Source organism: Ambystoma mexicanum, chromosome 10, assembly GCF_040938575.1.
Source record: "Ambystoma mexicanum isolate Mex_15411 chromosome 10, UKY_AmexF1_1, whole genome shotgun sequence".
In the NCBI taxonomy this organism is placed as follows: domain Eukaryota; kingdom Metazoa; phylum Chordata; class Amphibia; order Caudata; family Ambystomatidae; genus Ambystoma; species Ambystoma mexicanum.
Genome location: NC_090932.1, coordinates 272,894,631 through 272,907,245, shown reverse-complemented (window position 1 = coordinate 272,907,245; position 12,615 = coordinate 272,894,631). Strand labels below are relative to the sequence as shown.

Sequence of the window (12,615 nt, the reverse complement as noted above, 5' to 3'; positions counted from 1 at the left end):
CTTGAGGCCGCGCAGTATGTATTTGAAGAATAGGGGTGTCGCTGTCAATCAGAAATTACTTAGAATAACACATTTACTGATGGCAGAGTTATTTTCCAGAAGTATAAACGTTCAATAGCACAAATATGGGAACAAGTGGTGAGCTACTTTGAGAGTGTAAACAAAGTGTGACGGGGATAGAAAATAACAAAACAAAAACAATGAGGAATCAGGGACTTATAAAGGTAACATTAATCCAGCGAGGCAAGTGCTTCAACCTAAAGAGGACTACTGTGCAAATATAAAAAATTGCATTATCACGCAGCACGGGGTGTGGTAGGGCCGGCTAGGGAGGATGTGGATAGGGTGGTCGGTGCTCCCTCTTTGGCAAGTAAGGGAAGTTTAAGTCAAACTTTTAGCAGGCTCGCAGTCTGGCTGGTTTGATTGTAATGGAAAGCAAATTCCAGTGGAGCGGGATAAGAAGCGAGGGAGAGTGGAAGCGTGAGGAGGCACAAAGGGGCATGGGCCAATGAGGTTCAGTGCAGTACTCTAGATGTGTCGCTGTGTTGGAAAATATTTCCTCCACAAAGTGCACCTTTGTGCACACTATGTTGTTGTTGAGGTGTCTCCCTTGATTAAACCCACATTGAGCTGCTTCTCCTCTTCACAGGTACATTCCTCCCGACAAGAGAGAAGAGAACGACCAGTCTACTCACAAGTGGATGGTATACGTGCGCGGTTCCCAGAAGGAACCCAGCATTCACCATTTTGTCAAGAAAGTGTGGTTCTTCCTGCATCCCAGCTATAAGCCAAATGATCTGGTGGAAGTCAGGTGAGCAATGTGTGTGGTGGATGGACATCCCTTGTTTATATCCTGTATAGACAGCAAAAGTAGATTTGTCCAATGACGAGTAATGTACTGTCAACATTCTTGACGGTACAGACCTAGATTATTGTAGGGAAGCCTGTAGACATTTCATACTTTGTCGCTAACATGCAGTTCTATTGCACTGTTGGGTGTTTTAGTTTCACAAGCTATTCCATTGACTGCTGTATGGCTTTTAAGGCATGTATCTCTTGTGAACTGTAACATTTCAATTGAAAAAAGAATGAAGGCATACCTTTCTTCTAATTGTTTGCTTTGTTTTAACATGGTTTAAGAAAATGTGCCTGTTGACAAACTGTTTTGGATTGAAAACTACTCCCATCACATTCTTCAGGAAATGTAACTGCACAACATATATTTTCACACACAGCAGAAATGCAGTTTGAATGATTATGTACCATGAATAGAACCCATTTTTTCTGGAAGTTCCCGACAATTACATAAGCACTCATTGCATCTTTCTTTGTTTTATTTGAATGTTCATTGTCACATAACACACTTACCATCTATGTTCCTCACTACTGATGTGAACGTCAAAACTGCATTGTCTCAATTTCTGGCACTGAGAATTTACACTTAGCCTTGCAAGACAGACAGCATCCTAGCATTAACCCGTTTTCAACCCACTCTGCCATCCAATTGCATCCTTATATGCATACCAGACTACCAACTCCATAACGTCAAAAGGCACTTACCAGGCCTGGCGGTACACTATTCCAGTCGTATTGCTTTGCCTCCAGGGATTTGCCCTTTCTTTATATCCATGTCCTTGGGGTATCACATGACTGACTAGTCCCGGGGAAACATGGCAGAGTAGGTGTCTTTCCAGTGACATCCTGCTCAGGCGAAGGGCATTGGTCTCTGCCCCTAGCATCATCCACTGTAGATTGGTTCATTGTATTATCCAATTTAAACCAGCGAGATTGATTGGCTCCAAGTTGATGGCCTTACCTAAGTCACCTGGGGCGGGCCCATTTTCCAGAGTCAACACTTTGATTGTGCCTCCTCACGTCGAAATAGGTGCAACCAGTATTGTCTGGTGCCAATCGAAGCTGGGATGGCCCTAACCAAAGTCCACAAAGATTTAAAGAAAAATAATAAACACTAGGGATATGAAGGTGACGCAAAAACAAGGTGTCCCAAAGATAATTCTGTCTTCCTTCTTTTTATCAAGGAAGTCCTACCTGGACCTGCATCCTCCAAAATCAAGATCCCATTGCTCCCCGTGTTCAATTACACTGATGTATTATCATTTTTTTACCAATAGATTTTTATTTGCATTTTTAAACAACATTAAATACGGGTGTATTTCTTCCCCTCGTCCCCCCTCTTCCCCAAACTGAGAACCGTCTTTGCTCTAGTACTGTTTGTCGAGGCGGGCCGACCTTTGCCATGCAGCTTTTGCTGTATCCTTGTTGGCCTAATGGTGTTACCACTCTTGTATGAATTTCAGGTGTCGCCTTCTCCCGTTAGATCCGTTATTACCAAAAGACCATTCACTCTAGGGCACCATGCTTGACGCGCACCGTCTCTTAAGTATTGTAGCAGGCTAGATCCGTGCGACCTGAATCTGGATTGTTGCCCTTGTATCGAGTATGTGAGCCATTCCATGGCGGCGATTGACCACATTTTTGCCTACCCATTTGTGGTCCTGAGGGGGGGTTGCTAGATTTCCATTTGCGCTGCCATCATTATTATCACATACAGGTTGCACCTGACTTTGATGCAACGCTCTCCAAGGTCCCATTGCGCCCTATCATTTCTATCCCCCTATTCCCTCCACATCTGATCCCCAAGACCTTCTCGACTGCGTCTTGTATTCCAGTAATTGTCTAGTTAGGACAACTCCACCAGATGTGATTCTAGGTCCCCCCCTGCTTCTCCCCCCCCGCACTCCCTCCAGCAGAATCGCGATGTCCCCGGGTATATTCTGTGCAACCTGACAGGTGTTCGGTGCCACTGTAGTAGTAGCTGCAGCCAGATCTCTCTGATTTGGAGGGATCTTGTTAGTTTGGGAATCTGTATCCACAGTCTGTCTATTCCATTCAGCCTCCTCTATCGTGCACCCCGTTTCGAGTTCCCACTTCCCCATGTATTTTCTGGTTGGGAGATCCTCCCCCTCCTTGATATGTTGGTATATGGCTGTGACCACCCTCCTGTCTCTGGGATCTGTGTTCAGGTATTTCTCGAAGGGAGTTAGCTCCTGGGACCCTGCTTGTTTCATAGCATGGGTGTGATAGCCAGTGCCTAATCTGGACGTAGCCATATCTCTGCTTTCCACCAGGTCAAAGTCGGATTTGCATTGCTCAAATTGTTTGACTTGCTCTCCGTTAAACCTGTCTCTCACCTTGTGGCAACTCCCCCTCACCCCCCTGTTGCCAAGCCTCAAAGGCGGATGTTTTGTGACCTGGAGTAAATTGTGGGTTATCGAAGAGAGGAGTGTATGGTGATGGGTAGGAGGTAAAATTGGCTCTTTTCATTGCATAGTCCCATGCGTCTCCTACTGCCGAGAGCACTTGACTTCTATACATTTGGGCTGGTCTGTCTTCCGTGGGTTTCCAGAGGGTTCCCTCCAGGGCTCCCCTGCCACTGCCCTGTCCATTGGTCTCCAAATCGTTCCCCTATCATCCTTTTGCCAGTCTCTGACAACTCTTGTTTGGGCTGCGGTATAATAGGCTCTGAAATCTGATCCCCCATGCCCCCCCGGGATGTAGTGGTTGTCATTAATTTTGCGGCTATTCCCAGTTTTATTTTTATTCCACACAAACTGTTGTAATTTTGCAGAGGGATTTGAAGAAGGCCATTGGCATGTGGATCGGGAGGGCTGTGAAACAGTACAGTAGCTGCGGTAAAACCACCATCTTTAGTACATTAATGCGTCCCATCCATGTTATGGTGAGGGGGCCCCAGTCTATAATTTTATTTTTGAGTTTCTCCAAGAGGGGTGGATAATTTGCCTGATACAATCCTCCCACCGTATTGGCCAGTTGTATCCCTAAGTAAGTTATTGCGTTCTCCATCCATCTGTACTGGTAGTTCTTTTTTTTTTTCCGGGAAGGGAAAGGTTTAGGACTTCGGATTTGTTTGTTTACTTTCAGCCCCGCTACCTCCCCAAACTGGGCCAGTACCTCATTTAGTGATCTGAGAGGTGTCGGGTTGGGTCAGCGTCATAAGCTTGTCATTCACGAAGGCAGCAACTTTGTGGGTCACTCTCCCAAATGGAATCCCTGCTATATCCTTGTTTTCTCTTATAGCTGCTAGAAAGGGTTCCAGATGTAGAGCATATAGTATATGGGACAGGGGGGCAGCCTTGTTTCGTGCCCCTCTCGACCTTTACCGGTTCAGATATATGCCCGTTTATGGCTAGTCAGAAGAGCGGATGTTGGTAGGTGACCCTTATCCGTGCAAGGTACTTGGGGCCATCCCAGCCATGGCAGCAAAGAGGAATCCCCACTCCACTCTATCGAAGGCTTTTTCAGCATCTAATGGGAGGAGGAGAGCGGGGATCCCTGACTTTTGGACCTTCTTAATTGGATGTGCTGTCCTCCTGACATTGTCCCCCGCCTGCCTGTCTTTGATGAAACCTGATTGGTCGGGTAGGATTATTTTGGGGATTATCCATTCAAGCCTGGATGCCAATATTTTTTCGTCTGGATTTTCACATCTACATTAATCAACGCTATTGGGCGGTAGGAGCCGCACTCCGTAGGGTCTTTACCTTTTTTGTGTATCAATATTACTTTCGCCTCCTCCATTGATTTGGGTAGCACAGTCGTCTCTCCTATTTTGTTGTATAGATTTGTGAAATGGGGTATTAAGGTTTCTTTGTGGATTTTGTAGAACTCCGCAACAAAGCCATCTGGGTCTGGGGACTTGTTCCTGGGCAGTGCATTTATTGCAGTCCTAACCTCGTCGCTAGTGATCGCCCCCTCCAGAAATTCCTTTTCACCTTCAGAGATTTGTAGTAACTTAATTTTGTTCAAGTAGGTTTTGTGTCGTGTGGGTGACTGGTTATTAGAGCTGTATAGTTTGGTATAGAACTGTACAAACTCCCTCTCTATATCATCATTGTTTGTGCTGACCGGACCTCCTCTTACCTTAATTTTGATGATCGTTTTGTCTTTTTCCTCTTTCCTCAGCATTCTGGCAAAAAATCGGTCTGATTTATTGGCCTTGATGTAATACTTCTGCTTGAGGCGCAGCGGGCTGCATTCTGCCGCTCTGGTGGAATGGCCCTATATTCCCTTTTGGTCTCAGGTGACTGAGTGAGGCCCATTTTAGACATGATGTCTTTGAGTTTATTCTCTAATTTCTCCTCTTCTGCCCTCAATTCCTTTTCTCTTCTAGCTTTTATTGCTTTTGTTTTCCCCCTATTGTTTCTTTTAAGGCGTCTCACCATATCTGCGGGGAGGTATCCTCTACCTTATTTTCTACATATGCCTCCAGCTCTACCTGTACTTCCTTCACAAGTATTTCGTCTTTGAAAAGAGGTGCCGGATAATACCACTTCCACAGACTTGGGGGGCCTCGTTTTCTCTTTAAGGAGAGGGTTAATGGGGCATGGTCAGATAACGCTATTGCTCCTATTGTGATGTTCAATGCCCTCCCAAGCAGTGCTCTGGAGATCCACATGTAATCGATCCTGGAATGTGACCAGTGTGCGTGTGAATAATACATGTAGCCCTCTGTCTCCCTGTAGTTCCCTCCAAGCATCTATTATTGCTAGGTCTTGTGTTTTTCCGCTTGAAGTCCCCAGAGGGGTGCACCACTGGACCCAGGGGAATCGAAGACCTGTCTTTGGCGAGTTTCCAGGCTATATTGAAGTCCCCTGTTAGTATTATGCGTGATTTTGCAAACTTCTCTAGGCGAGTGAGGGCTTTCTGTATGAAGGCATCCTGGCCTGCATTGGGGGCGTACAGTGTCGCCACCGTGTAGGCCTCTCCTCTACCTTCCAATGCTATTGCTATGTATCTTCCCTGGTTGTCCGTTTCCTTCGCTATGACTGTCAAATCTAGCCCGTCTTTCAATGCTATCAATACTCCCCACTTTTTGTTCGGTTGTGTGGCCTGGATTATTCTCGAGCAGCCCCAGAACTTTATTATGTGTGTGTCCGAGGTTTGGATGTGGGTTTCTTGGAATGTTGCTATGTGTGGTTGTGCCTTCCTCAAGAACCTCTCCAGCTTTTTCCTTTTCACTGGTGAGTTTAGCCCATTTACATTTAAGGTTAGGAGTTTTAATCGGTCTAAACTAGCCATTCGTATCGTGCCATGTTTGCTCGCGCCGGAAGTAGGCGCCTATAGGGCTGACAAAGCGCCTCTGATTTCTTTGCAGTACCTGTCATGTTCCTTCCCATCCCTTTCTGTTTGTTCCCTGTTTCTCCCCTCTGTCCTCCCCTCCCCGATGTCCCGCCTCCCACCTCTCCCTCCTAGCCCCCTGGGTGGGCTCAGCTGGCTCTCAGTCCCTCTCGTATCGGTGTCACGAGAGCTGAACCCTAAGGTGCCCCCAGAATCGCCCCACGCAGGATTGGCCAATCCCATTCCAAGTCCCATACCCCCATCCCCCCCATGATGGGTTAATTGAGTCTCCGTTTAAACTGTAGCCCCGCACTTATCTTGTCTGAGTTTGCGCCCTCTCCGGGTGCGCCGTCGCAATGACTTGTGGGTTCGTGTTGAGAAATTAGCTGGTTCCGTCCGAGGGTCGCTCAGTCAGGTCCGTTTCCTTCCTTATCGGTGTGTCCTTGGGTGTGGGGTGGTTCCCCCCCCCTTCTTCTTTTAGGCCTCACTGTCGACCATTCCCATGGCTTTAGGGCATTAAGGTGGTTGGACGAAGGGGAGGGATTGGTCAGGGGTGGTTCCTCAATGCCCAGAAGTGTTGTTCCTTGTTCGTAGGTCATCACTTTGTGCTGCTTGCCCTGCCAATTGAAGCTCAGACCAAATGGATGAGTCCATCAGTAACAGATCTGTTGGGCTCTTAGGTAGCTATAGACAGAAGGAGGGATATTAGGTAAAAAAAGAAGAGAAGGGAATAAACCTGATACAATATAGATACAATTACAAAACAGATTCCCTTATTCTTTCAGGTTTGGTGAACTAATTTGCTAGACTGAAGGGCCTAAATCACATATTAAACAACATCAATTCAGTAAAGAAATACTTGGAAGATTCAACCATACTTCATAAAGTGTGTGCATAGTTATATAACATATTTAATATACAATGGTTAAAAACAGCATACTAAAACACATATATTAAAACAATACTAAAGTGACAAGTGCAAAAAAAGTGTTGTGTGCGAGTCACCTGAGTGGTGACTCAAAGGGTACAATTCAGAACCAATTGAATAGTACATAAATCTTTATACACTTGTAGTGGCGCACAAATGCAAATACCAAAAGTTGTCTTGACTATCAGAAACCTTGTAAATACCTTAACAAACTACGAAGACCAAAGGTAAAACACAGAGTACTATATTCATATATGACTCTGTGGTTGATGCATTAGCAATCCAATGCCTAAATTGCATTCCACAAGAGTGTTGATCCCATTTTGAACACTTGGCTCTTAGGTAGGCACCGGGGCCATTCGCCTCCTTTTGATATAGGAATATTTCAATGCTGTTGTAGGTGATGCAGTTTGCTTTCCTAGTTCTGGCTATTATCGGTTCTTTGATCACGTAGCTGTGAAATGCCACTAGCACGTCTCTTGGTCTCGCCCCTGGTTCCAACTGGCGCGGGCCAACTCTATGTATCCTGTCAAACTGTATCTCCGCACTTGTGTCCGAATCTAGGAAATCGCTGAAGATGGACTTGAGTGTAACGTCTTGGTCTTGTGTCTTCTCTGGTAGGTACTTAATCCGTATATTTGACCTCCTTGATCTGTTTTCCAGGTCTTCGGCCTGCATTTCCAAGTTCTGGGTGGCGACCGCCAATGTCTCCAGGAGTATATCAGCTTTCCTCACGTCTTCAGTCAATTCTTGAATGGCGCGCTTGTTTGTGTACACTCTTCTATCTTATTAATGTCTCTTTTTATTTCCTGGATCCCCGCTGCAAGGTCTTCCCTTAGAGTATCCATTTGTTTTTGTACTGCCGCCGTGATCTTCTCCATTATTTTGCCCAGGAATTGCTTGAGTGAGGCTTGGGTCACTGGTCTGTCTTGGTCCTCCTGCATGGGTTCTGTGACTGGGTCGATGGGCCAGTCTCCTGTGCAGCAATCTACTGCCTGGTCGGCCTCTCGAGCCCACATCTTTGATAGTGGTCCCTCTGCTGTTTTTTAGTGCTTTTAGCTGCTATAAGCAATTCTTTTGCTCTGTTTCTCGACATGGCAGGTCTGAGTGGACGGATTGTGGCTTGTGTACAGTCTAGGTCCCACTTTGCTACTGTTGGCGCCTTAGGTGTCGCGTCGTTGCTCCTGGGCTTATGATGCTTGAGGTGGGTTTGCCTCCCTTGCGTCTTTTGTGCGCCCTGTCCCAGAATTCCTTGGTGGTGCGGACGGCGCTCGGGGTGATGGCGTCTCCTCTATCCCCTCTCCGGTGCCTGTGTTCTGTGGGGCTTGTTGGGTGTCTCTGTGCCCTCTTGGTATTCCGGACACAGCAAGGATGGTCTTCCCTCAGGGGGTTGCCTCCGTTTTGGCCTATTTCCTGCCCTTGGGTGCTCGCTCTCCAGCCCCTCTTCGTTCCAGTAGGCCCCCAAAGCCTATTTTGTCATCTCGGGGATCTCCCTTGTACTAACGCGGGACTTCACTATTCTGGGTTGCAAGGTGGTCCCTGCTGGTTGAGGTTGGTTTAAGCTTGTGTCACTTTGTTTGGTTGGGGTGGGGTATGTGGTGATTTGCCTGCCTGTGCTGTCCATTGTACGTTTACTGATGTGTTCATGTCCTGGGGCCCCTAGTTTGCTCTTATTGCAGGCCCAGTGGGCCTTTTATGCCCTGGTGTGCCGCTGCACTTGGCCTCCGTAATAAAGCCCTGCCTTGTTTTCTTCGCCTCCAGAGTGTTCATCTTCTGCCCTTCTATTTGGGTTGGTCCGGCGAGGTGGGTACGGGATATGGGCATACACCATAGGTACTTTTGTTCATCAAAGGCGGGACCTTCTTCCAGCTGCGTTGGTCCCCCAGGTGCCCTTGTGTCGCTTCGGTCTGTTGGGTAAGCCCGATGGTTGCCTCTCTTATGCGCCCCCGCGGGTCCTGGGACAAGGTCGGGTGTCTCCCTCACACCACAGTTCTGGGTTGCTTTATGAGCAAAGTGAGGGTCTCCGTCCACATCAGGCCCTGCTCCCCCCCCGATGTCAGTCATTGGGTGTATTCGTTGGAGCGGGCTGAGGCCTACCACTCTGAGGGGCTGCTGCTGCAGGGGGTGCCGTGAGGATCCTGGTCCCCTCTGGTGATTTGGCAGGGTGCTGCTTCACCCCGGTGGGTTGATAGGTCCAAGTTAGATGTGTGCCGGGACGCTGTGGGGTATGATTTCGCCCGGGAATTCCTTTGGGTGGTGATTGTTCCAGCGTTTAGGGGGAGCGGGTCGGGCGGAAGGACGCACCTCCAAGTGTGGTGGGCCAATTCTGGTGTCTGTGCGGCTGGTCTGGTCCTGGCTGCGAGGTCCACCAGTGTGGGGCCGTGTGGCGGGTATCTGGCCACAGGCCCTCCCCTCGCCTGGGCCTCAGGCCCTGCTGTGCTGGTCGTCCGTAGGGGAGTGCAGTCTCCCCCTGGGGTGGCGGAGTGCCCTCTCTATGTGGCCGCCCCCGGCTTTGGAGTTCTGGTGTGTCGGTGCAGACGGCCAACGTCACCTGCAGGCCCCCCGGACTGTCCCTCCTGGCATTGGGAGTCGGGCCCGAGACACCCGCCCCATTCTCCCTCGGTAAGCTGTCTTTGTTCGCAGTCCGCGTTGGGTGCAGGTCCGCGTGTAGTGGGCGGTGTCAGCCTAGTCCTCTTGCGACGCCTGTCCAGTGATGCAGTGCTTCTGGGCACCCAAGATCTGTCATGAGTGCGCTCTTGGGGGTGTTTCGTTCCTGCAAGGTTTATCCTGCTGGGCTGCTCGCTTCCCACCTTGCGGAACCAGGTTCACTGGCTTCCCCCAACATGGCCCACTCGTCCTTCCTGCGTTGGCGATGCTGCTATCTTCTATTTTTGGAGTCCGGGGAGGGCTATTTTTGCTAGATCTGTGCGGCAGCTTCTTTACGGGTCGGGAGCCGCTGTGCTAGTGAAGCGCGGCCATCTTAGAATCGTGTGATTTATTATACTTTTTACCTGCAGGGAGGCTGGAGGGGATCTGCGCTCTCACAGACCCACCCCCTTTGCAAGTCTTCTTCAAGTATCATGGAAACCATGGTCAATTGTATTTCAATATTCCCATTTTTACAGGGGCATAGATTTTTGCAGGACAGGGCCATCAACTTATGGCCTTTAAGATTACTCTAAATCTACTATCTAAACATGGCAACATTCAGCACTGTTGCAGTTTCTTTTATACTTCTGAAGGCCCGTCCACAAACACGTATCTCAAAAATACCAATAAAAATAATTGGGAATAACACACCCCATTAGGGAATGAGACCAAGAGATAATTTTGCAAGGATAACCAAGTTTATATAGAAAAATGCCAGCAAAGAACTCTGCTTCCCGAGAGTGCTCTGCTAAAGATTACACGGGCGGCACATTATAAGAGACAATTTCATCAGAGATGACATCACTACATACAGTCAAAAAATCACAGTGCTCATTGGAATGGCCTTATGGCACAGCCTGCTCTATAGGAGATGCCAGGCGCTAATTGGCAGCTGCTTCACAGTCGATCTTGTGGCATGTGGGTCAGCTGGACTCATCTCGGCGGTGAAGGTCAGTTCGAGAGAGAAAAGAAACATTCCTGGCTGAGCTAAACAACTAGAACTGAGTAATGGCGGATACCTGGACATCACATGCAGGAGAGGGTGGATAATATATGTGCATGCCAACCTCCTCATTCAGGGCTTCATTGATACTGCACCTCCTGTGCTCTATGGCTTTCTTGGGGGCTCGATTTACTGCCTATCCTTCTGGTGCCCCATGATAAGGGCAGACACGTGTTGTTGTTTGGATAAATATATTGCTACCCTGTATTAGGCCTATGGTGGGTGTTCTGAAATGGTCCAAGCCAGAGGGTTTTAGATGGTTTTCATGAAAGGAATGGTGAGGATGGGGCGGATGAGCTCTGACCTGGCAGGGTGGAGGGTGAGGGGGCACGGGCAGTTTAGTGGAGATGGTTGTGCATTTGTGCTGCAGCCTGTTCCTGTCCTACGCTCTTCGCCAAGCGCGTTCCGTGCAAGAATGATACTGGAGAATTGTAACATTGAAAGGACAGAGAGCGGATGGACTCCAGTAAGAACAGAGTTCAGGCGGAGCTGATGTAATGTGTGAGTGGTTTGGCACCCCAGCAAGAGAAGCTGGGGGTGCGAAGGCTTCAGCCTCGTACAGCAGTGGATTTCAAGCCTCATCAAAAGATGGTGGTTTAGACCTAATCCAAAATGGAGTCCTAATGATTGGGCATTGGTAATGTAAATAGCCAGTTTTGCTTATGTTATAGAGCTATCACCCGTACAGTCTATTTGGGGGCTTCTTCCTACATGGCTGTGATGGCATTTATTTTATTTGGCGAAGGCTAGGGAGGGATGGGGTAGGACCATGTCCTTCCCAACACCTCCAATAAACCATGAAACACATGCTGCAGAGCATCTTTTTCTTTGGCGAGCTCATGCAAGACAAACAAATAGTGCAGGTCCGGAGCCTTGAGACACGTAGCGGATATGGACGGCACTGCATTGATTACCATAGTTTTCCTTTTACTGCAATGCAGTCGATGGCAGGAAACGAAACCTGCCAGTAAGAAGAAAAATACAGTTCTACACACACATTCTAGAAGAGGTATAAGGTTGCTCAAAAGCTTCATTATTTTCCCTAAAGAGTTTGCTAGGATTAAACAGAGTGCCTCTATAGTGTGCTACCTTGAACAACTTTTTCTGTCCATTGAAAACTACTTCTAAAACTTCTTCTGAATATCAATAATCTTGTTAACCTCTGGTATTCATTTCTTGAGCTCCTCAAACCTTCTTGCCACTATATTAGACCACTGTTAAAATGGATTTTGAAAATCAACCCTGGGGGTGGGTTCTGAGAGGCCACTCTGTTATGGTGAACAGAAAAGCCACTGAAATCTAGCCAAACCCAGTCAGCGTAGGGTAGCAGAGCGGTAAGGCTTGGACTCAGGATGGGTGTGAGAGTGGTCTACGGCTACAACGAGACAAAAAGAGTACTCAAATTATTCAAATTAGACAGAGAAGTATGACAAATATACGATTATGTATTGGGCCTTTGAATACACTCTGAACATATGACATTTTCAGATGAGTAATATTACTAAACTATTATCAAGTACATATACACATCCACTATATGGGGGAGTGGGTCCTTGAGCCATTTAAGCAACAGTTACCATAATAAGAAATTATTTCAATAACTGTGTGGTAAAGCATGCTACGCATTAGAAAAACAGTAGGTTCAAAACCATTAAACACAGATAAGTAACCCAGTAGAAAAATATAGTAAAATATTTGAGCAATCCCAGAATTAGATCCCTAGCCCTTAGTAAGTCGAGCACTAAGATGAAGTGGGGTCTAGTGCCTAAAAGTCACGGGTGCAGGTAGGTTTACTATCGGATTGTGCAATGCCAGTGGTTGAGGTTAAGTGTTTCAGAAATCTTGAAAACTTAAAGTATGTGTCCTCCCAGTCCCC

General features: G+C 47.5%; 1 protein-coding gene across 4 annotated transcripts in view; it reads left to right on the top strand.

Moving 5' to 3' along the window:
- YEATS2 (YEATS domain containing 2) overlaps positions 1 to 12,615 on the top strand; it is a 1,971,885-nt gene that overhangs the window by 426,265 nt on the left and 1,533,005 nt on the right. For all 4 annotated transcript variants that reach the window (XM_069617830.1, XM_069617832.1, XM_069617831.1 and 1 more), the window contains one exon: positions 650 to 811. In XM_069617830.1, the coding sequence (XP_069473931.1) occupies positions 650 to 811 (162 nt within the window). The remainder of the gene's footprint in view (positions 1 to 649; positions 812 to 12,615) is intronic.